Source organism: Xenopus laevis, chromosome 9_10S (assembly GCF_017654675.1).
Source record: "Xenopus laevis strain J_2021 chromosome 9_10S, Xenopus_laevis_v10.1, whole genome shotgun sequence".
In the NCBI taxonomy this organism is placed as follows: domain Eukaryota; kingdom Metazoa; phylum Chordata; class Amphibia; order Anura; family Pipidae; genus Xenopus; species Xenopus laevis.
In genome coordinates this window covers 54,063,753-54,090,030 of record NC_054388.1, presented here as the reverse complement: position 1 = coordinate 54,090,030, position 26,278 = coordinate 54,063,753, and the positions used below count along the sequence as shown (strand labels likewise).

At 40.3% G+C, this 26,278-nt stretch overlaps 1 protein-coding gene across 2 annotated transcripts; it reads right to left on the bottom strand.

The window, feature by feature from the left end:
* Positions 1-782: 782 nt before the first annotated feature.
* On the bottom strand, positions 783-15,004 carry prkag3.S (protein kinase, AMP-activated, gamma 3 non-catalytic subunit S homeolog). Of its 2 annotated transcripts, none has more exon segments than NM_001112877.1 (13): positions 783-1,963; positions 3,629-3,722; positions 4,154-4,300; positions 4,498-4,535; positions 4,788-4,953; positions 5,082-5,208; positions 5,345-5,399; positions 6,621-6,666; positions 6,758-6,816; positions 9,310-9,391; positions 11,613-11,719; positions 12,806-12,851; positions 14,571-14,908. In NM_001112877.1, coding segments are annotated over 13 exon segments (1,023 nt in total). In that variant the 5' UTR covers positions 14,604-14,908; the 3' UTR covers positions 783-1,940.
* Positions 15,005-26,278: the final 11,274 nt, after the last annotated feature.

Here is a 26,278-nt window from a genome sequence, read left to right as displayed (position 1 = left end):
TGGATTGCCAGTGCATGCAAGCTCTGCTCTCGCTTATGTGAACTGGCCATGCAGGGGGCCCCTCTCTCCATAAAAGAATCCGAAAGCAGAGAAAGTCACCCGATAGCTAAAATATTAGAGTCCACCCTTCATTTTCCTGCAAGGCTAACATTGCAAATCTACCCTGTTATTTAAAACCTTCCCCAAGCCAAGTGAAAATATCCTTTTCTCTTACATGACAGATAATATGATACAGGCTGTACCCGGTGTCCAACTCCAATCACCAGCTTAAAATACCAAATAAGTTATTCATAGTAAGTACTGACATCAGCATTACCTATGGCAGGGCAGCCTGTAGTACACACCCTGCAGGTCAGGAACAAGCAATCTGGATCCCTCTAAATATAAATAAGCTACCCTCAACTGTCGTTGGAATGCTGAGAATTGTAACCACATCATTAGGGTTCTCTATTGATTTATAACACCGGAATTGAGATGTTATACTCAATAAGTGCAACATATAAAAAAACATTGCTGCCATACTAAGCTTCAAAGGTCTTTCTCTCACATTGACAATTTGGCCACTGGGGACACTTGATCTTTGGCATCTATGGATAAGGTATTTATTTTCCATATCGGAGCTACCACTCAAACTATTAAATATAAATACATAGAAATATATGTAATGTCCCCTCCATAATGAAAACCCTGCGTATCTGTAAGACAAAACAGACACAAAAAAATGTCGAAGAGAGGTGGTTGAAGAAGAATTCATTGACTATTTAAATGAATTAAAGGTAAAATACACTGTCAGCACAAGTTCTATTTATTTTACTTTTGCTCATGATGTTTATATAGACATATACTATCAATTCATTGTTATGAAAGGGTAGTGACACACAAAAATATTCATAAAATTTAACCACAGACATTTTTTCTGTCCTTAAAATAGTTTTTATGTATTATTGCAGTACGTTTGCTATTAGCCCTACTGTGTTCAATCATATTTTATTTGTAGTCTAAGAAAAATCAAACCTGCTGTGTTCAGTGGAATACTATATAAAATATATATTCATAGCTTGGGACACAAATCCATACAATGGTAAAGATATTGAAATTAAATATCACACTTAGAAAACTGAATTTGCAGACTACATGAACGCAATGGTTAAATGTGCATTTTCTGGTATTACTTTCCTTTTAATTGGTAAAGTACTGATCAGTCTACTGTTCCTATAAAGAAAATTGCAGCTCTCCCATTATTGGCCACTGGCTGACTGAGAATTATAAGGTCAGATCAGTTACCTCTTCAAAAACTTTGCACCAACACCATTCAAGATGTACTGAACGACATGTAGCCACATCCAGCTTTAATAAATTAAAATCCAGCCTTGGACTCATCAATGAATGAATCCCAGGATCCCGTCCCATCAGAGGAGCCTACAGGATGGCCTTCCCTAATTAAGAGGGATATAAACATAACCTATATGTAGGTGAACTGTATGTCCAATGATCCATTTCTTTAGCAAGCACCACCAATTTAAGGCTTCATGTGTGGCAGGTGGTACCAGCTGAGCCATCAACCCAAGAGCATCCATCCACCTGACAAGACTAGGAAGTTCTATACACTGTCCAATAATATTCATGAATAAAAAAGGTTCCTTTGTGGCATGTTCCATGATTGGAAAATAGTGGGGATTGCCAGTTTGCAAGACGCTGAATGGAAGAGGCTTTATCATATGAAAGATATCCCATCCACCTCTCAGCCACCATTCTCCATTTTTGGCCTCTGTTGGTGCTGCATTACCAGGAAGTATCCACCATGATCTTCTAGACCTCGAAAGAATGTTTTCCTTTCAGACTATGTCCAGAATCAGTCTTTTGGGTACAGAACCACAAATACATCCAATCACACCAATCCACAAGAGTGCAACATACTTAAAATCCTGAGCATCATAGGGTCACAAGGAATTGCGATCAATACCTGCAGCAGTACACAACAGACAAGATGTAAGCCTACACAGCAACATTAGAATTAAAATACATTGTGGCTCAGTGGAGACTAGGAATGACCAGCATTTGACCAGCATTCCAGGGAGCAAGTTGAGTAGTGGGATATAAAAATTGAAGGACAGCAAGTTGCAGTTGAAATGCAGACAGCCAATCCAGGTAATGCAGTGCTGAGCAAAGCCATAAAGTACATAGGATCTGACAGCCTTGACATTAACAAACAAGTCCAATATAGATGATACTTGCAGCAACCTTATTCTAGGTAATTGATTACAGTTACCCCTGGCACTTACCCAGAAAAAGAACCCTGGTTTTTAGTATTTCCTTTCCTTGCCTCACTCCAAGATAGACTGAGTTTCCATTACATTGAACTGAGGCTATTCAGTTGGCTATTAAGTTGGCCAATTAAATAAGCAGGGAATTGTGTGCAGAATTGCATGATGGTAAAAAGTACACTGTGTTGAAACCAAGGCATCACATTGGTTAAACAATTGGCAAAGCAAATAACTCGATCAGCAATCAGTAAAGCAGCAAAGCAACAGCAGAGTTGAGTGAGGAGCATATGCAGAATGGCAGAGCTTGGCATGCAGTGGGCATGAAGATAATATACAAATATCCTGATGTCTTTTAGGGTAAAACCTAGGGATACAAATTTCAATGTGGGTCGAAGTTTGAGGGAGGAATAACGGTCTTATTTTTTAGAGATTTATAAGTAAAATATACCAGATCTTATTACTTTATTTACTAAACTATGGCCATGGTACACTTTGCACCTTGGTATATGAAAGAAATCAATATTTTTAAACTAGCAAAAGGCATATAGAGAGCAGTTTGCACCACCAATGCCATGCCTGCGGGACTGGTAAATAAGCCTCACTGGGGAGATATAAGAATTCTGAGCTAAACTGTTTTGTTTTGTTCATACTTCCAACTTGGGTAGGGTTGAAATTTATAAAAGTGATAAATAAGCTATAAAATCTTAGATGCATTCATAGAGCCAACTTCCTTGGTTAGATACTTGTCACTTGTGGACCATTCTCTTTCTCACAGTCAAGCAGGAGTCAGGGCTTGTGCCTTTAGAAGAAACAGATTGGGGAGGAAGCTATCTATTTTCATTGGCCTCTGTGAGCCTGGGAAGCAGTGTTGATCAATTTGATAGCTATAGATGCATTCTAAACACTCCCCCAACAAACTAGTTTCTACCTCAGGATCAAAACAAATGCTCTGCCTGACCATGGTAAAGGTGATAGGGATGTAATTCCCAAGGGGGGGGGGGTTCCCAATAAGTGGACTTGGTTATGTTGCTGATTTGGGGCTCAACGACAGATATACTATAAATAGTCACAAAAATCCACATTTCCAAACACAGATGTGTAGGGGATATGATACTCTAAATACAGGGATGCAATGCCTCTAAGTTTTGGGGTTCACACTGCCAAGTACAAAAGAGGGGTGTTCATCAGAGCCAAGTCAGACACACGACAGAGAGTGCAGAGAGGGGTGCAGACAGTCTCCAGCACCCACGTTTGCTCCTGTCTAACACAAGGGGAAGCCTACCTGTGCCTCTGAGAGGAAGAGGAGGTGCAGGGTGAAGGTAGAAAAGAGCCTTCCCAGGGTTAGGAATTAAGGGCATCAATACCTGCGGGAGTGAGCACCAACGCTTGCAGAATGTCAGACAGAGACACAATACCCCGAGGACGACGCTCTTCATCTACCAGAACCAGCCGATGAATCTAGGATTGGGAGGATACCGCAAGAAGTAGACAGGATAGGAGGCAGAATATACAGGTAGCGAGATAATACCAGGCACAATGGAATTGACTGACTGATTAAAAGTGAAGGCACATAGCCAGACAGATGCCTTTTTAGCTCTCCTTGTTACAAGGATACTGTCAAGTTCATTACCCTTTATATCAAATACCCTATATAATAGTTTGAGACAAGCTCACAATATGCAGGATCATTTTCTGCAAGATAAGAGATCAGGCTTTCACCCATAGATTTATTGCACATATTATGGCTGCAATAGTTTCATTTTCTAAGACTTGTGCCTTTAAATTATTATTATCGGACTCCCTAAGGATCCCCCACATTCTGTACGATGGGGGGAGATGCTATGGCTTGAAGAGCACACAGGGCCCACCTTAGGCATAACAGTACATACCTGTTCTCGTACAATTCGATCAATGACCACCTCCAGACTTTCATGGGGGTAACACATGAGAACCCCCTCAATAGACAGGCTGCGCAGGCGCAGAGCATCACGCACACTGATATTCAGGTTGTTATAGATCTTCTGTGCTGCAAGATGCTGAAAAGAAAGATATAAATGAACCCATATGTGGTACATAAGGCAGGGAGGGCACTGTTAGGCACCAGGGAGAAACAATATGTCTCTAAAATAAAGCTACAAGGAAAGCTTGGATTTTAAGTGATGTACTCTTTGACCTTCCAGAGGAAGCTGGGCCATGAATCGGCCATTTATTAAGGCAGAAGAAAGATACTCACTATTACATCGAAGCGAGAATATAGTCCAACCACCTGCCCTGCAAAACAAGCACATAATGGTTACATTGAGAGAAATAAAACACCATGGGGTATAAAGAAGAAATTAGGGCTGTCTGGCCTCTGGGTTGTGTATTGTAATGCAGGGACAGGCTGGACTGATGGAGGTACATAGTAATGCTGGGATCTTTGGGAGGTACAGTACATAGTAATTAAGAAACTGGTTGGTCTGTCACTTGAGCATAGTACCACGGGGACAGGATAGTCTAGGAGATGCATTGCCTTGGACTCACCAGATTCATTCACCACAGGGAGGGCAGAAACTCTCCTCTCTACAAATATTTCCAGTGCATTGTAGACAGAAGACGTGTCCTGCACTACTGCTACATCCCTGAAGGTGCCAATGCCGAGCTCCAGGATGGTCTTCTGCAAAAACCGCGGCCTAGTGAGAGTGTCACCCTGTAAAGGACAAGTGCATTGTCAGAATATTGTGTGTATTTGCATACTGTACAAACACATTCATTTCTCACTTTAATTACTATAGGCAAGAGCCTAATGGCCCCAGGTTATACAGTGACTGAACTTACAAAGAGGTGGAGGAACTTGAGTAAGCGTTTGTGTGTGAGGATATGCAGGATGTTCCCGGATACGGGATCCATTACTGGCAGCCGGTGGATTTTATTCTTGATGAGTGAATACACGGCATGGAAAAGGCTGATAGAGAATCAGTAATTTAATTAAGTTTCAAATCTCTCACAATATTCTACATTACAAGAACAGCTAAATTAACTTTTTGTCCAAAACAACTGACTCCGACACAAAGCTGCAGAACTGATTGCTGCTCTCTTACCTGTCTGCTGGGGAGATATAGATTAATGGCTTGAAAGAACTTTGCAGGTACACCTCTAAAGAAATATTAGAAATATACAGTGAAACCTCAATTGTAAGTACCCTGATTTTAAGTTTTCCCCTCATTTTACATTATGTTTTTTGTGGTCCCACCAATTTATAATGCATTCACTGGGTACATTTCCCTTATTTTACACAGATTTAACCTAAAAATGTTGACCTAATGTTGCCAAAAACGTCTGTTCGGCTTCTGTTAATGTTATTAGTGAAATAGAGAGGTTTAAAAAACAAACTAACCAAATGACTCCTATGCCATGCTTCTGTCTGTAAATAGTCAAAGCCAATCAGTCTGCACCTCATACAGCCATACACAAAACATGCTTTAGGTTGTGCATGTGACTGGCAGAGCGACCTTGTGCATGCACAATTGCACTTTCTATACTAGAACAGACGAAATTCTGATTAAAAAACTGAAATTTGGCTTTTTAAGTTACTGTGGCTTTTTGCAACCCTGGTAACCTGTGCCTCACGGCAGCAGCGCCCCGTTAACACATTTCTGCTTTAAGACGTTTCCCTGATTTTAAATTTTTGTGGAATTTACATAATTTTCTCCTTGTCTCCTGAAAACATAATATGGGGTTTTAACTTTCATTTTTGGGGGGGGGTGAGTTATTTAGGTCAGGAATTTCTGAGGCTCATATTTTGAAGTGGCAGGTAAATTCATTTTAATAATGCCGTGGTTTATGGTTGGGTGTATATATGTGTATATATAAGGGGAGCAAGACACCGAAAACTTGAATAGCGGGCAGGCACCACTCCGGAACCCCAAACTCAGTCAATTAGTAGAATCCAGGAGCCCAAATTTTTAAATAGTACAAAAATTCTTTATTTTACATTATGTATAAAAGATAATAGCCTGACGCATTTCATGTCCCCAAATGACACTGTATAGATCCTATGATTAAGTGTCCTTGGGGGACACGAAACGTATCAGGCTTTTATACAAAATGTAAAATAAAGACTTTTTGTACTATTTAAAAATTTGGATTCCTGGATTCTACTGATTGACTAGCTGCCCCTGTGCATGGAGAACCAGTGCATATATAGAAAAAGAAAACAACAGCACTATATATATATATATATATATATATATATATATATATATATATATATATATATATATATATATATATATATATATATATGTGAAACTGGCAGGTCTGGCCCTGTCTTTATGCACAATGCATTCCCCATGGTGTGCAGGCATCAGATCTCACCTCTCCATGTCTCTATTTTATGCTCCTCCAGTTCATATATCTGAACCTATAAATGGATACAGAAACACAGTATGAGTAATAAAGACCAATATAATGGAAGCGAATGGAGAGGAGAGAGAAGAAAATTGCATTCATACCAAGGGCGCCTTGTAGTATCTGTGCAGGATGTTAATGAAGTCGGTGATGGTGAGCATACCTGGGGAATAGAGAGTTGCTCTGGGTCAGATCACTTAAATATAATGTAGTATTTAAAGAAGAACAAAATGTATTTTTAAATGATATTCCTATATGTAGGTCATCAAGCTTACAATGCCCAAAACATAAACAAAAGCACATTCCCTCAGCATTGCATTGTGTTCCACATACCTCTTGCTGCTGTCTACCAATGTTTTTTTGCTATTGGCGCTTCACAATTAAAGGGATACTGTCATGAGAAAAAAAAAATTTTTCAAAATGAATCAGTTAATAGTGCTGCTCCAGCAGAATTCTGCACTGAAATCCATTTCTCAAAAGAGCAAACAGATTTGTTTATATTCAATTTTGAAATCTGACATGGGGCTAGACATATTGTCAATTTCCCAGCTGCCCCTGGTCATGTGACTTGTGCTCTAATAAACTTCAATCACTCTTTACTGCTCTACTGCAAGTTGGAGTGACATCACCGCCCTCCCTTTTTCCCCCCAGCAGCCAAACAAAAGAACAATGGGAAGGTAACCAGATAACAGCTCCCTAACACAAGATAACAGCTGCCTGGTAGATCTAAGAACAACACTCAATAGTAAAAACCCATGTCCCACTGAGACACATTCAGTTACATTGAGAAGGAAAAACAGCAGCCTGCCAGAAAGCATTTCTCTCCTAAAGTGCAGGCACAAGTCACATGACCAGGGGCAGCTGGGAAATTGACAAAATGTCTAGCCCCATGTCAGATTTCAAAATTGAATATTAAAAAATCTGTTTGCTCTTTTGAGAAATGGATTTCAGTGCAGAATTTTGCTGGAGTAGCACTATTAACTGATGCGTTTTGAAAAAAAACATGTTTTTCAATGACAGGATCCCTTTAAGTTGAGGAGAGGTCAGCAATGACTTTCCTTTTTATCACGTGGCCAGACATCATTGCTGGCCTGGGGGAAACTAGGTGAACATTTGATCATTTGCTCATGCGCAAGGCTTGAAAGAGTGTAAGCCCAGTTTGTCAGTTTTAAATCAGCAGAGGAATATCTGCCATATTTCATGCACGTTTCAATATTCTTAAAATAGATCTTTGCACATAGATGAAGGGGAACTCATATAGAGGCAGCAGTACTGTAAGTAGCTCTTGACTTAAAGGAGTTGTTTACCTTCCAAACACTTTTCCAGTTTAGCTGTTTTCACCATAAACAAAGGCTTTTTTCAATTGCTTTGCATCTTTTACTTTTTACTGTTTTCCCAAAATTGAAGTTTAAAATGTAATGTTCCTGTTGCTAGTCTTTCAGTCTGGCAGCTCAGTGATCCAGGAGTATCTGAAATGTTACAATTTACTACATTTAATTGATACAAGTAGTTGATACATTTCTCAGCAGTATCTGTGGAATATTATCAACTATTGTATCAATTCTAAGTAATATCTTTAATGAAACTCACTGATTCAGCTCAGTAGGGACAAAGACAACAAATGTATCAACTAAATGTATCAATTTCAAACAGTTAAAGGAACAGTAACACCAAAAAACATAATTTTAATATAAATATTAAAATATAATATACTGTTACTATACATCAGTGAAAGATATGTGTATGCTTTAGAAAGACAATTATAGTTTTTGTAAATAGGCTATTGTGTAGCCATGGGGACAGCCATTTAAGCTAAAAAAGGAGAAACGGCACAAGCTACTTAGCAGATAACAGATACACTCTGTAATAGAATACAATGGGATTCTACATAGTACATCTGGTATCTGCTATGTAATCTATGCTTTAAGATGGCCACAGACGCAAAGATCCGATCGTACGAATCAACGTACAATCGGACTTCCCCATCTCCCGTCCTGCCACTAACCATTCCGATCAAATAAAGTAGAAAAGAACAGATCAGCCAATGTTCTGCCCCTGACAGCAATTAAACGAAAGTTATGTTCGACCAAAGCTAGTGACAGTCTCCCACTGAAAATCGACCGATCAGCAATACATGCAAAGATATTACCCGCAGCCGACAGAAATCCTCTATTCGTACGATCAGATCTTTGCATCTATGGCCAGCTTTAAATGGTTGCCCCCATGGCTACACAGCAGCTTGTTTAGATAAACTATAGTAGTGTTTCTAAAGCAAAAACAACAAGTGCATTAAAAAGTACATTATATTTTAATTACTTTAAACCACTTTCATTTTTTGGTGTTACTGTTCCTTTAAAGAGTTGGCGACCCCCTCTGCCAGAGCTGCTTTAGAAGGTGAAAAAAGAAACGTTACACTTCAAATTTTTAAAAAAACGATCACAAATAGAAAATAGAAAGTAATTGGAAAAAGTCTTTATGGTGAACTATCTGAAACCAACTGAACTAAAAAAGTGTTTGCAGGTGAACAACCCCTTTAAGGGGCAATACACAGAGCTTTTTTTGTATTCTACCTTTTGTTGTCCTATATAAATGTTGTTAGGGGCCTAAAGAAAAAACCCTCTTGCCATACCTTTAACCTGGCCTTGAGATTACTTACCCACAAAGCAGTGTTGTTTGCTGTCCCAAAGGGGGGCTGCCCGTACTCCATTGGCCACCAGTGCCAGGAACGCCTTCTTTATCTGGGTTGAGGAAACAGGACCAATGAATAAATAAGAGTAATATGACAAATATTGAAATACAACATAGGGATACCTCCTTGTACTTTTAAGCCTAGGCACATGTAAGCCCACATGCTGCATGGCTATTAATCAGATGGGTTCTACACGCTGCACAGAAATCAGTGTGGGCAGCAGCATGCATCTAAATGGACTGATGATTAGGCAGGGATGATGTGGATTTCATATGTATCAACTTTCAGAAGAATGCGCAGGGATCCTTAATTAGGAGACATGAACTGCACCGTTATCATATTCTATTTTGGCCATTAAAAATTTATGATATTTGTACAAGCAACTTTTAAAGGGGAATGCCAACCACAAACAGTTTTTTTACATAATTAAAGAAATAATGGAGTTCCCATTTAGGGCTCGAACATATAAATGTTTCTTTGTGTGTTCCCCTGCAGTCAGTTTTAAAGTGTTCAGCCACAGGGGAGCAAAGGAAGATGTGTAATCAATTCTTCTGAAGAGGCCTGTACCCCCACAGATGCATGTAATCTCCAAACACAGGTGGGCCTGTGTGAATACAGGTCCCTTTAAACGAATAAGCTGCTTTTCGTCCTGCTCCCCTGTGGCTGAGCAATATAAAACAGAATGCCAGGGAGCACAGGTTTAAGTACTTATATGTACAAGCCCTTTGGGAGAGCTTGACACCACATTGAGAGATGTATGAGTAGACAAGGATTAGCTAGCGAAGATCCATTCTCTCTAGTTTTGCAAATGATGGAAATATAAAGGTGCATTTTCCCTGCCACAATCACTTTCATGATCTGAGAAACAGAGCCGCAAACACTAGCAGGGTTGGACTGACCTACCAGAGTAGAATCACCAAGTAGACCCCAGTTGAAGGAAAGTCCCACCATAGTCTTTCTACCATTATATATAATATAATATAATATATAATCTCTATGCTACTTGGCACTGCCCCTGTCTAACTGCTGTGAGAGTGGGCCCTGGGTGTGACGTTCTCTGATTCCCCTTCAGAGGCGCAGTCTGACAGTGGAAACCAGACTCTGGATTAAGCTATATCTCCAAATGCCAAACAACTAATAAAATAAGGGAAAAAGAAGCATCAAGTTATAATGCCCAGCAATGTGACTCTAGTGCCCCTCTCTATGATGGTTAAACTTTCTGCTCATACCTTAGATTGCTAGCATCCATCAGTCATTAGCCAAAAGTTAAACTTGGAATGCCCAGTCTTGATCATGTAAGCTATATCTATAGTCCACCCCCACCCCATGAAAACATCCTGCCTGGACCTCAGCTATTAATCAGGAAGGCTGGAAACTCACATTGGGAGATTATCACATTATGCAATGGATGCTGTCCACTCCTGCAGGCCTGTCTTACCTCCCATATGTTTGGGAGTCCCCTGTATTTATATTCATGGCAGAGGTGGAGCAAGGGCATTATCTGGTTTGGAAATAATAGGCTATGACCTGGGAATTACAGGGTGTGGATAGGGCATGCCCAATGCCTCCCCCCAATTTATTGATGAGATTATTCCTATTGTTGGGATCAATGGATTAAATAACCCAACATCCAGCTATAAATATTATAAACTTGCCAAACATTATTATAGATTATTATACATATAGCATAATATGATAACTGCTTAATTAGCAGGGCTCTAAATAAAAAAAAAATGTTTTCTCAAAAAGCACTCCTTGGAAACACAGTTCTAGTGCCATCAGCCTCCTTCTAAAAGAAATCCTTCTAACCCACATAGGCTGGCTGCCAAGCATTAACATAACCATTGGCCAGGTACCCCCAAGATGATTACCACAAAAAAAACCTTAGAATTTCCTTGAAGAGAACAATTACATCTACATGTCCCCAGATCGACGTATCTCATTAGAGGCCCTGATGCCTCAAGAGACACTTAAATGGCAGTAAAATCATTTAATAGCAAAGTAACAGAATAGTATGTGTTTCCCTAATAAAGGAGTATTTTGTGACTCTCATGGATATATTTATAGACTTGCCGTCTCTTATACAATCTAGCCAACTGTATCCGGCTAGTGTGTTGTTGGTCTACAAACCAGACTAGGGTATTTCAATGTATTTTTATTAGCCAATCAAATTCCTCCTGATTGCTTCCCATAAAGGTGAAATTACCATCATGATTAAACGGGGCCAATAACCAATTTCTTTCTTAAGCCCCTGAGATCTCTTTACTGACCTGTAGTGTGGTGTCAAACACAACCAACTTGCAGCTAGTAGGAATGGCGTCATAACAGCAGTTTTTCATCATGAACTCCATGTAAAGGCCAGCATCTTCCCCCAGATCTGCAGAGGAGGGACAGCATATATAGATATATAGACAGACATATACAGATATTGGGATTCAGGAGCAGGGCATTGGAATGAAAAGTTATACCATACCAAAACTCTATATTTAATATTAAATGTATTTTCTTATGCACTTCAATCTAGGGGGCGCTGCCCTTTGCTACAATATTTACATCAACTGTATATCTTGCTGTGAGTGGCCTTCAGGGACAAGGGAACAAAAATTCCTGGCACAACTGTGTCTTTGGGAGAAATCCATAAACTAGGTAAGACTAATCCATAACAGCCAATCAGAACTCTGCTTCTCAGCAGTTGACTATAAGTCAAAGAGGACACATAATAATGGGTCAGTTACCAAGCATGGACAGGGTATAGTGTGCAAAATACAGAAGCAAGCAAGCTGCCATGTTTTCGGACTTTGAGGCTTGTCCCTTGGGTGAGTGCCCAGAAGTCACTGCACTTCAGAATTTTCAATCCAGCACAAGACGCCATGTATATAAGCAATAAGGGAAGCAATGTTGCACCCCTCAGCGCTTTAGCATTTGCATTAGGGGTCTGATTGGGTACAGGTTTATATATAAATATTAGAGAGTTAGAGGTTGGGGTGCACAGTCAATCCGACACAGAGAATGGTGTGTAGGGTCAGATAATGATTCATTTTTTTTTTTTATATATATATAAATATAATACACAAAAGTCATGAATATCTTGTAAATTATATCCTTATAAACTGTGAGTTCTGATGTCAGCAGTTATAAACGGTGAGTTCTGATGTCATTTCTGTCACATGACTCACTGAAACTTGTGTATTATAATAAATAAAGTACCCCCAGTTGCAAAATAAGAGGATATTAGAAGTTACCTCGGAGTTCCATGACCTGTATAAAAACACTCGGCCTTCGGCCTCATGTTTTTTTATGGTCATGAAACTCCTCGGTAACTTATAATATCCTTATATTTTACAAGAGGGGGTACTTTATTCACTATATATATAAACCTGATGTCAATCAGATGGCCAACCCACATGATACTGACCTAAGAAATACCTGACTACACAGTGGGAAGTCTACGCACACATATTACCTGGGGCTTCATACAGAGGAGGTCCTGTTCCAAAGAAGATGGGCTCCTGAAAAATAAAAGAGTGTGAGCACTTATAATATTCCCACCCAATATAAACCAATAAGTGCCTTGAAGCTGGAGTGTGGAAGTACAGTTCCCATCATCCCCCGCAGCTTTGGTTTCTTTGTGACATATTCTGCAGTGCAGTGGGTATAATGAGTGACAGTAAAGTTGTAACTAGTATGGCAGCTTCATCTGAGAAAATCATACATACAAAATATGCTACAATGCAAGGTAAAACCCAAAATAAAACATTGTATGTATCTTTTTATTTACAGTATGTAGCATTTTGCTCCCAGACATAGTGCTGCTGTATGAGTCTGGAGATACAACACCTGTATGTCAATAAAATCCCCCAGTCTGTAGCTTCACTTCCCCTCTTCCCTGAACAGTCCCACTGACTATAAGGATCAACCCATAGGAATGGGGGTACAGTAAGCATGTATCTAAGTAATCTTATACAGTAGATAAATGAGTTATTGTGAACTATTTATATTGTTTATCCACTGGGAGATCCAAGCTCTAGGGCAGTAAATCATAAAAATGCAGATGTCCAATGGCATCCCCTTCAGGGAGTGGTAGCTGTAGCTCCGATGAATAGGCTGACAGGTTGCAGCCTATAAATCTCCCTCTATGTAACAAGATCAGACAAGGGTCTCAGGCTCAGCAGGGAGCCTTAAATACATCAAACATTATGGGTTATCCCCTGCTCCTTTATAGCGCACTGTGCACTAATGCAGGGGTCCCCAGCCTTCTCTTAAATGTCCCCCAACCCGCATGCAGGTAATGCTTGCACTGAAAATATGTTCCCGAGCGTTACTAACACCAATGCTGTGGTTGGGTGTAGCTCATGCGGTGTGGAAGCTTTAGCTGTCTTTGATTGGCTGTCCATATGTACTCCAGTAGGAAGCTGTGCACCTGCTGTAAGACTTTTGGAAGCAACATCAAATGGAGGGGTAGGAATCTTGTTGCACTGGCTAGGGATCTCTGCTTATTGATAAGGGAACCATTGTCCCCAATTTTGATGGGGTAACACAGAACAGTAGTTGCGTTTAGAGTGAGGTTTTTTATTTATACCAGGGAGATTGGATGGAATTGTGGATCTAAGAGTGCCTAATTAGCAGTTAATATACCGTAGATCAGGGGTGTCCAAAAGGTAGATCAGGATCTACCAGTAGACCTTTAGTTGATGATCAGTAGATCTCAAGACAATGTCAACAAACAGCTTGTCTAAATCACTCTCCTGTTTCATGCTTTTCATTCAGATATTTATTCTTTTAAAGCTACATATGAAATAGTTGTTTTTTAAATATAATAATATAAATTCTCTTATAAATTAATATAATATTTAAGTAATATTTTCCATGGCACAGAATGCTAACAGTGATATTATGGATGTAGATCATAATGGGACAACATCACTTAAAGCAGACCCCAGTAAAGTATGGCCACTACTGCCGTAGATACTTGCTAAAGACTGCACTGTTGTACTGTAGCTTTTATTATGTGTTTAGTTTTAAAAGGAAAGATTTGCACGGGACACTGTGTATAGTAAGGCAAGATTGTGTCACTCATTATCCAACAGCCCCAGCTGTTAATCTCCTGTCATAGGTTGTAGGATAAAGAATAGTACAGAAATATAAAGCACCATAAAGAAGAGTCCTGTTGCAGGTCCTTAAAGTGGTCCAAGTGTGCAGGAACATATTATACTGTAGGTATCACTTACCTGCTGAGACTCTTCTTGCTCCATCACTTCCATCTTGCACCCTTGAGTTGTTCAGAGCTCCTTCCTTTATGACTCCTATCCCATACTGTCCCTGAGATCTTAACCTACCTTCTCACAGTGCAGGGATAGGAAGGATCTAAAATTCCAGCTTGAGCTAAGTGGGTCAGACAGCTTTATTCCAGTCTACCTACTCGCTGCCTTCCTGAGCCCCCTTCCCCTTCCAACAAGCAGCTCCCTATGGCCTCAGCCCCTGTCCTCCAGCTGTGATTCCTGTTTTACCCTCTCCCTGTCTGTGCCGACTCCTGCCCTCCTGGAAAATTCTCTTACTGTATCTTTCCCCTGTCTTCTTCATGTCTGAGCTTCCCACCCACCCCAGTGTCGTGTTCTTCCTCTCCTCCCTCCCTCTCTGCAGGTCTGTGTTGATAACATTTGCTCCAAGTATAGAATGTCACTGCTGGGCGGCATCTCCTTGTGCTGCCAGACTAGAGGGTTGTGGGATGGCATCTTGCACTGTCACACAATGACCTGGTGGGGAGGGGGGGCACTGCCCGGAGAGGCCCATAATTATTTATGTGTTTTGGTTAAATACTCCCACGATTCCCAGTATATGTTAATTAAATATAGTTTTATAATTATGTATAAGGGTGAAGATACATGGAGCTACTAGTAGCAGCTACTTTGTGGCTACAAAATGCCAAAAAAAATCCTGCCATAGACAATACATAGACTTGTCTCTGCTAAAACACATGTAGTGTCTTAGCAAAGCCAACTATCAGTATTGTCTGTTTTTCAGTTGTGTCAAGCAGCTGCTACTAGTAGCTTTATGCGTTTTTCACCACTTGTTTACACCATACTACAACTTAACTATTATTAATCAGACCCCACGACTGTCCTGTTTTTTACGGGACATTCTTGATTTTGAAAGCTCAGCCTGCAGTCCCGGATTTTTATTAAATAGTTCAGAGTTTCTCTTTGATTTCCTACACTGACACCAGAAGAGGGCCCAGAACATGTAGCACCTGCACTTGGATACATTTGGATCAATTTAATATAAGCAAAGATACAACTGTAACTAATAAGACAAGCAGGTCTCTTGGGAGAACTGAGACTAACAGCTTAAAGGGAAACTTCAGCTTCATTGGAAAAACTGTTATAACACCTAAAACATTGCCAGAAATGTGTTCAAACTTTCATAACCTGCCAAATTTTGTAAAATGGGCATGATAATTAGGGGTAGTCACAAAATGGGTGTTGTCCAAAAATGTTACCACCATGTGCCCTCCTTCCATAGCAGTACATAAATATGCTAGCAGCATGTCAGTGGCCTGTAAGTGTATTCTGTAATTGTACAACACAGTTCTACAGGCCATTGCTTTGTGAGATTAGATCAGGGCTAATAAGAAAGGAGAAGGAAATTCCCTTGCATTTGTTGGGCCACTGACCCTGGAGTATTTTTGCAATCAACCCTGATGTTGTTGAACTATGCTGATATTTGTAGTCCAGCAGCATTTAGGTTCAACATAAAGTTTGGTTGAGCAAACAGAGTTTACATCGACTTTGTTTTAAATAGACATTTATGAAGGCTTCCAGGTAGATACACTAAAGCAAAGCTCCAACTGGTGAATCACAGATCAGATGTGGACCTCCAAGTTGTTAATGGACCTATGATATGCATAGGTTTCTTTGTATCACTCATTATATATTGTCCTGGGCTGAGTTGGCCCTTAAAGGGTAAGCATAACATTACAAGTGTATCAGTGACCTTGCTTGGACTTTGGAGCATGTTACCCTTTGACCCCCTTTATTGTTAGAGCTGAAAGGCAGTTGTCACTGAGTTTATTTAAAGATGAAGGGCACAGGTGCTCACAAACAGAACCACAGGGGTTTCAGGGCACGTTAAATCAAGTCTCATGTCAAGCTGTGGCATCACAATCAAGCTGAAGGCAGCAAAGTGACAGGGCAGCACTAGGGAGGTACAAGGGCTCCTACAGTCTGAGGCCCCATTGCAGAGAAGCCCCCAGAGAGGTAAAATGCATTTAACGGGTCACGAGGGGGAGCATGGTTTAATTATAACAGGCTTGGCTACATGGATCAGGAGTGTGGCCATGCTTCCACAAATCATTTTTTATCATTGGGGCCCATTCTACTTGTTGGCAGGGACATCAATCCAGAGGCCCATGAACAAATGTGTTAATAATTGGGGGGAGCTTCATAATTCCTGATGGTGGTACTATGAATAGCATTGCAGTATATAGATCCGGGGGTTTGAATCCAACCCAGGATCAGACTGCATAACGTTGCTAAGCTCTCCATGTTTATGTTTTGGTTGTTTGACATAGTCCAAACCAAAGTTTATAAAACAGTTCTGATGAAATGGACCTTAATGTAAACACGTGCAAGTTTAGTCTTAGTTCAAGGGAGTCATATACCCAGTGAGATAAATAAATGTTAGAGTGCTGTTCTGAGCACTTTTGCAATTTATTTAATTATTTTTAATTAATTATAAAAAAATTTTCAGGTGTCACGATTGAAGCAGTTTTACTTCTCTTCTGCCTGGCCTGCAAGAAGCGTAAGTTGCTGGTGAATGAGACATAACTTGAAGCTTCCCTGCTCAGTTCCATTGTTACTTTCCAGCGAATCCTTTACACACTGTTTAAAGGCACAAAGTCTATTTTGGGATGATTTTGTCCCTTTAAGACAGCAGGCCCTTGAACTTCTAAAGTGAAGCTTCTCACAAAACATAAAGGCAAGACAAATGATCTTCCCCCATTCCAGCATTCCTGTCACCCCTCTGAGGGTGCACATGGCAACTCTTTGGTTTTAAGGGCAAGCTGTGAATGCCCCAATGTACAGGCCTGAAAGCACTCAACTCCAGGAGAAAGGAAAGTACTGGCAGTGCCACTGGGGATATAGAAAAAGTGATCGGTTTCCTCTGGCAAGAAAATATCTGGTTTGCTATGTACCATCGCTTGAGTGCAGAAGGGGTTAAAGACTTAAGATGCAGGCCACAACTTGCTTCAGTTCTGTAGGTGGGAGGACTTGATTTAATGATACATTATGTTATAACATCAGGTTCTCCAATTAAAGTAACCGTTGCTCCTGCATTAAAATAAAATACTTCATCATTGCAAATCTTATTTTGAGAAGGAGCACTCTCATGGTTTGCGGCTCAATTGCCCCTCTAACACTTCTGGGTTCATTCCCTGATAATGTTCCTTTATACCCGTAAGACTAACTGCTATGTGAAATTCCACATTTTGTCATAGTGAAAGATTTGCTCCAATTGTACAAAATGGTTGCAGAGACAAAAAAAGTCTCCATAAGAAAAAATGCCCATTGACTTTTAAAGTGAAAAAAGACTTGAAAAAATAACCAGTGACTTTAATTCATTTGGCGTACGAAAAAAAAAGTAAAAAATTGTCATGCATAAAATTTTGTTGTCTATCGAATTCAATGCTCTTTGCAAATTTTTCACCATTTTGCAAGTTTTTTCATGAATTTTTCGGTGAACCAAAATGGGACAGATTTGCTCACATCACTATTCATACAATTTTGACCCAACCCAAGAGATTCTGTGTTTGGCCATTAGGTGGAGCATGCAGTAAAACCTCTGGATTTGGAAATCGGCATCGGCAATCGGCCATCTGGGGCAAGGGAGGCTTGCTAAATATATGCATGTTTTAGAAAATGGATGGTCTAGTTCCAAAAAAATATGATTTATTCAATTTCTCCTTGGGTTCTTTTGAAATAATGTAACAGAAATCAGGGCAAAAAGCCGCCTCCCGCAACTTAAAGGGGCGCATTTCTGTTTATTTAAACTGGAAATTCGGCCCCACTAGTGCAGAGATAGCTACAGGTCTCATTGCATTAGAGATGCTGACCCCCCCTTTGACCTGCTCGGATGCTGAAGTTTTAAGTGTTAAGCGGGTGGGTGGGCAGCATTGGGGCTGCTGACTTAGGTGGCAAAACTTGGGATGAGCAAAATATTTTTCCACGTTTTGCTGGCAAAACACGTCCAGGACTTTAATACAGTATATAGTTTAATATAAAATGTTGCACGAAAAATGCAGATTGTCAATTTTTTTGTCAAATTTTCTGAGAAACAAAATGGGTCGGATTCACCCATTACTAGTCCGAACCATCAGTGCCTCCATAAACAATTATAATATATATGTGTGTTATATATTGTAGGCATTAGTCCTTAAGACAAGCATGTTTTGTCCTGTAAGCTACATGTCCTGCTAGCCCAGCATTAATAGCAAATACAGGTTCTTGCTACTCAGCAGACATTGCTAAGAATGACAGACAGCAGAAAAGTCTTAGCTTCACTGATGTGACAAAATATGACAGGGCAGAAGAGGTACAAAGCTCACGCTGACTGGGTAGAATCTCTGACTTTTTGCTGATAGAAACAGTTTTAATTATGGAACCTATATTGCACAAGAAGCAACACTCCTAGGGGCAGATTTACTAAAGAGTGAAGTGGTTAACACTAGCGACTTTTCGCCAGCATTGCCTCCCGCGACTTTTTCGCTCAGGCAAACGGACGTTACTCCACAAATTCACTAAGATGCGGATTTTACTAAATGTTACCTCTTTTGCCAGAACTGCCTTCACCACCTCAGACCAGGCAAAGTGCAATAAAGCAGCTAGATCTTCCTCAATCTTCTCTCACTTACATTATATACTGTGTGACACAAATGCAAATGCTGAAAAACGCTGGCGACTTTTCCTTTTCTGAAGTGGGATTGCCTGCAAAAGTCCCGACTTTAACTTTTTTTAGTTAAATGTTTTCTCCAGACATTTCATAACATATAGAACATTCATTTTACAGTGGACTCATGTGTAGGGCATTATATTAACTCTCTTGTCTTTATTAAGATTCCTTGGACATTTGTAAGAAAAAGTGGTAACTTCAAGCATTTGCACCAACATTCATAATAAAGACTTCCATTCAACTTTAAATTACCCGGCGTATGCAAATTGACCTAAGCGTTAGATCACTAGCGAATTTTTGCTGGCGCATATTCACTTTGAAATGCTCGAACTGTAACTAAGTAACGCTATCGAAAAGTCGCCAGCATTCAGCGCTCAGGATGAAATTCCACATATTAGTGAATTGGCATAGCCTGAGTGCATTTGTGCCTGCCAAAGTGATGCGATAATTGCGAATCGGACGCTAGCGAAAATTCACCGGTTAGTGAATCTCCCCCCTTATTTGATATGAGAATGGAAATCCCCCCTAAAGGGGATGTAAAGGCAAAATCCCATTTTTACTTTCTTTAATGAAAAATCTATTTCCAATATACTTTAATTAAAAAATGCATACCATTTTTTGAAATAAACCTGACTGTATGCAGTGAAATTCCCCCTTCGTTTTACTTGCTAATGACTGCTGCAGATAGGAAACTTCAGATGGTCCCTAACTGCTCTGCAGGGGAATGATCATACTTTCAAAAATGAGCCCCCCCACCTTACTTCCCAGAACTCAAGCAGCTTTGTTTGTTTCCCTGTAAAGCAGCCGGCGTCTGTGTAGCGATTCGTATTCGTAGACTGTCTGCATATTCTGATTATTAATCAGTCTTGCTATATCAGCTACTATGGCAGAAATTATTTGACTTTGCTCTCTTGATAATTTATGACGATCCCTAAGCTTAACCTCCCAACTGAAGCCTAGACCACACTGAGCATGTGCGTAGTCTTGGTCTTGCAAAGATGTTTAACAAACTTACAAGATGACAGCTCCCTGCGGCCAACTTTGAAAACATAAATCATTTGTTAAATTAGGCTTCTGGTGCAGTAAGTTCATTTCTAGTATTATTCTATTTTCGACTTTAGTTCCCCTTTAAAAAGGACCTGTCACCCACATATAAAAAATATAGCTTTATTTACACATTCTTATTTGAACCATGTTGCAGCTGCTGGTGGCTGTATGGAGAAGGAAAAGTCCAGCCATCAATTGTGGCATCAGTTATGGCCAGAATCCAAAATGGGGGTACTATTCTGGCTAATGATCATAGTATGAACTGAACCTTAGGGAGTATGATGAACTGACAAGCACTGCATTGCTTTCTTTGAGATCTAGGGGTAATGGCACATGGGTATGTTCAATCGCTTGGAAGGCAATAGTTGGACACCAGACCAATTGCTTATAGTTTTATGTTGGGCCTGACTACTCGGATCTATATTGCGCAATCACCCTCATTTATACTGTCATTGGAGGGTCATGACATTTGGTAACATCTGACTCCACAGGTCAAACGAATAAATGATTATTGCCCTTTAGAAAAGATTACCTATATAGACACATGCAATGACCCAGTTGGTTGAGCTCAACCAGGAGCTAAGCCGTGTGCTCCTTTAAGGATATTCTTACAGATGGGAACATATACTCTGGTCACAGAGCTCTGGTTACAGAAAGTCATTAATAAACCAGACCCAATCAATCCAATACATACAGAGAAGAGACGCTGGATTGGGTGGATTATAGTAGAAGTAATGAAACATACCAGGAAGGACATAAAATAAATACCTTGTGTCTTTTTATTAAGTTTACTGGTGGGTCATTTTATGTGTTTACAATGAAACCTCAATTTAACTACCCTAAGTCAAAATTTTCCAGCATCTTACACCATTTTTTCCCACCAATTTATAATGCATTTCAATGGGTGTATTTCCCTGAATTTTCTCCACAATTTTGTCCTGATGTTCCCTGATGTTTGTACTCCATGAATGTTACAGAATGAGTGAAATGAAATCCATATTTTGCCAGGGTTATGTCTTTATATAGTCAGGTCCCATTAGCCTGCACTAGTGATAGACGAATTTCTCCCATTTGCGAAACTCGAAAATTGATGCCTGCGTCAATTTTGATGCCGGCATTAAAGTCAATGGGCATCTGAATAGTGTTGACGTGCGGTATTTTTGACGCAAGTGACTTTTTGAACGTGCGTCTAAAATTTGCGCCAGGCGAATTTATTCGCCATCACTAGCCTGCACCTCATACAGCTACAAATTACTAATTGCTTTGGGTTGTGCATGTGACTGGCAGAGAAACCTTGCTCATGCCCCCCCAACAGTGTAATATTAAAGGACCAGTAACATCAAAAAATTTAATTGTATTAAAGTAATAAAAATATAATGCAGTGTTGCCCTGCACTGGTACAACTGGTGTGTTTGCATCAGAAACACTACTATCGTTTATATAAATAAGATACTGTGTAGCAATGGGGGCAGCCATTCAAAGGAGAAAAGGCTCAGGTTACACAGCAGATAAGCTCTGTAGAACATAATGGTGTTATCTGTTATCCACTATTTAACCTGTACCATAAAGCCTTTATTCAGTTTCCACCATTGCTAGTCAGCAGCTTGTTTAGATGAACTATTTGTAGTGTTTCTGAAGCAAACAGATCAGTCTTAGACCAATGGACAGGAACAGTGGGAAGCGCTTCATTACTTGAATGTTATTTATGGTATTAATGTAGGAGTATGTGCATGTCTCCACTGGGCCTTAGGAATGACGCCAAGTATGAGACAGGCTCAGCAAACAGGTGGCGAAGAAGCAGCTCAGTCACTTGGAACTTGTGCAGCTTTGTTAGAAGGAAAGGGGAAGTCATACCCACTGCTGCCGAGAGGTTGGAATCTATAGCTGTCATGCTAAATCAATATAAGATGCAATTTGTTGGTATAATGAGCAATATGACAGGTTGCTGTAAAAAACGTAGGAACAGCAGAAATCTGATAGTGGGGTGCTGGAAGTTGTAGTCCATAACCTCTACATCTGCAAAGCTTTATGTTTGGAGAAAGCTCTCCCACCCATTAAAGGTTTTTCAAAATGAATCAGTTAATAGTGCTGCTCCAGCAGACTTCTGCACTGAAATCCATTTCTCAAAAGAACAAACAGATTTTTTTATTTTCAATTTTGAAATCTGACATGGGGCTAGACATATTGTCAGTTTTCCCAGCTGCCCCAGTCATGTGACTTGTGCCTGCACTTCAGGATGGAACCACTTTCTGGCAGGCTGTTATTTATGTAACTGAATCAGTCTCAGTGGGACTTGGCTTTTACTATTGAGTGTTGTGCTTAGATCTACCAGGCAGCTGTTATCTGGTGTTAGGGAGCTGCTATCTGGTTACCTTCCCATTGTTCTTTTGTTAGGCTCCTGGGGGGGGGGAGATATCACTCCAACTTGCAGTACAGCAGTAAAGAGTGACTGAAGTTTATCAGTGCAAAAGTCACATGCCTGGGGGCAGCTGGGAAACTGACTATATGTCTAGCCCCATGTCAGATTTCAAAATTGAATATAAAAAAAAATCTGTTTGCTCTTTTGAGAAATGGATTTCAGTGCAGAATTCTACTGGAGCAGCACTATTAACTGATGTGTTTTGAAAAAAAAAAAACATGATTTCCCATGACAGTATCCCTTGAAACATGGTGGTGGTTCTGGCATGATAAGTCGGAGTAGGCAGGGTTTGGACAGGGTTTCCAGGTAACAAATGGGTCATTAATTGGGGCCCCATGGGGGGCCTTTAAGTTAAGTAAGAGCATTTGTCTGCAAGAATTAAAGGACAATATAAAATATGTTGAATTCTTAGTCTCAACAGAAAAGAAATTAAAAGAGGAACAACTCAATCCTGGCCTCTTATTCGTATGTAATAGTCTATATTAGTTATATCTAGATATTCTTTATATTTTCAATAAATATTGAAAGGGATGAGGGGGAGATAGGGAAAAGAAAAAGTCAATATGACTTTATCAAGCTTTCCTTTTGCATTTTAAGAAGGATCAGTAATGTTTGTGAAAGTAATGAATAAAGTAAAATTAAATAACTATCAGCTTCTGTGGGGTGGGCCTAACTGCGTTAGTATATGGGGGGGGGGTATGTTCCTCTATACTTACATCTTAGTGACATTACTTTCATTACTTTTGTGTCACCACATCATAGCCCTGACATCATGGCTCGGGCCCGTGACATCAAGTCCCTAGCCGGAGTCAGATCTGGCAAAAGGTGGCAACCATACTATCACATCAGCAGGCAGGATGCATTTTGTCCACCCTATTACTAAGGCATGCTTTACATCATTTCAAAACCTTATTTATACTTCAGAATTGAGCACCTGATGCCTGTGCCCATGTATTGGGTTGACAATTAGCTTGTGGGGAGGGAGTGGGAATGTGGGGAGAGCAGTCACATCTAGGAAGTACAGAATGGAAAGTGAAAGTGATTGCCTAAGGCTTAATGGAGATGCAGGAGATCTGTAAACAAGCTTTCCTTTAAGAAAGCTCTGCTTGAGGGATGAGCAGCAGATTGATTAACTTATCTTCTAGGAAAGAAATGCAAGTTAGAGCTTATATTAATACCATTAGCACAGAAGGGTTGGATTACCCAGTTGGTTCAACAGAGCGCAGTAGATATTGCCTTCAAGCGTATGTCTGAGCACCACACAACTGCATCTAAGTAGATCCCTCACTAAGCTTGGTCTCCTTGGACTCCCCTCCATACGTGTGAGAAAATGATTTACGACCTGGAAGTATGACCCAGCCATGGAATCAGATAAATATATAATCACAGTGATCATTAAAAAAGCCAAAGAAATGCACACAGGCCCCCTGCTGACAACATTACTAGGTCTATTTATTTTTGGCAGTCATCATTCTAGGAATTGTCACCCAACATATAAACATAAGGAACACTACGATATGTTCCAGTGAGCGTGATGAGTACAAGTTACTTATAGACTCATGCCTTACAATCCAGGCATCTCACTACTGGATATGTTTCTGCAACAGACTCTCAGCTCTTCTTGCAAAGAACCAATGCTATACACAGACTAAAGGCAAGACCCAAACGCTTCTGAAGCCTCATCTGTCATGGTACAATGAGATAATTGTATGTGACACAGAGCTCCGAAGCAATGCAGATTGTGTGGTTATTCCTGAAACTGATGTCATCGTTGAGAAGGAGCTGCTGGATATAGTCGCAAAATGATGACCGAATTAGATAGAGAACATTCTATGCTTACACATTGGCACTGGCAAGGAGAGCAGCCAGTGGCATAACTAGTTATTACTGGGCCCCATAGCAAATTCAATTTAGGGTCCCAAAATATTTATAAGTTGGCCTATTTTACCAAGATATATTAAAATTGCTAATTAATTAGGGTCTCACTGGGCCCCCTACACTCCTGGGCCCCCTGCAAATGCAGGGTCTGCTTCCTCTATAGTTACGCCCCTGAGAGCAGCCACATTAAGTAAGGGGAAATAACCTATAAAAATTATCAGTTATCCTTATTTTTAAGAATGGGGGCAACATACTTATAGAGTAAAGCTGGCAGCCGTACATAGCATGCAGCAGCCTTGTTCTGGGGAATCCGCTACATTCCTGCAGCACCCTTCAGACTGGTCAACTGCCCATGCAGGAGCGTGCATGCAACTCAGTAGATGGAGGCCCTGTTATACTTGATAAGGCCAAGTAAACAAAAGTGTAGGCTATAACTATACCAGCTAGGGACCGGTACATTCAAATGAAATTCCTGAATAGGGTCTGTCTGACTCCCTATAGGCTGGGCAAAATGTTCCCTAACACATCCGATGTCTGCTTTAGGTGTGGGGGGGATGTTGGTTCATATGCACATATTTTGGCATTGCCCAATTATTCGGAAATTCTGGAAAAACATTGTGCTTTATTCCTCGGAAGCTTTGGACTTGCCTCGTATTTTGTCCCCACTGATCTGCCTACTGGGAATATTTGAGGATATGGATCTGGACCACTGCACCAAAATCTGCTATCTCTAACTTCTTTACTTTGCAAAGAAAGCCATACTTCTGAATTGGAAATCTACTGCCCCTCCATCCCTGCCATTTTGGCTAAACCTAGTCAACGGTTCACTGTCAAACCAAAAACTGACATACCTTTCCCGCGGCTGCCCGCAAAAATGTAACAATATCTGGGACCCTTGGCTGGCCTATAGAGACAACCCGGGCAATCTGCTGAGATATGTGAATTGTTAAACTGTGCTGTTCCTAGATGTGTTAGCATGCCCTGCTCCCTTTACCTTGGCTCCCCGTCCTCTTCTTCTCTTTCTCTGTCACTCTCTTAACCTATCTTCTTTTGAAAACTTGAAAATAACTTTAAAAAAAAAAAAAAGAGTCAGAAACACAACATACGGCTCATAGTTCTTCCAATTTTAAATAGAGAAACCCATTAAACTTGTATAGAATGCTCACATTTTGGGATTACCTGGCAACCCCATCAGTGAGTGTGCAATTGTCAGCATCAGCGCAATTAGACAAAAGCTTGTCATACACAGGGTATTAAAAGCCATCAGACCATCGGGGTGGGGGTAGAGTTGTTAACCAAGTACAGCTATCCAATCAAATGTCTCACAGACTGAAACTTGGGGGTTATTTAAAGAGGATTGTTTTTGAGCTCGGCGTGTTATGCTGTCCACCAACAACAACAAATTGCTGTGTCTGCTCTGACCCTATGGGGGAATTGTTACTTTTAGAGGTCTATTTATCCCGTGTAAAACAATGGAGAGAATCCAATTGCTGATTTCAACAGTCACCAAGTAAGAAAACAAAAGCAAAGATCTGATTGGTTGCAATAGGCAACATCATTAGTGATTTTTTTTCTCCACTGTCTTACACAGCATGCCAAATAGGCCCCTTAATCCTTGCTGGCCCAACCTACACTTACACCGTGGGC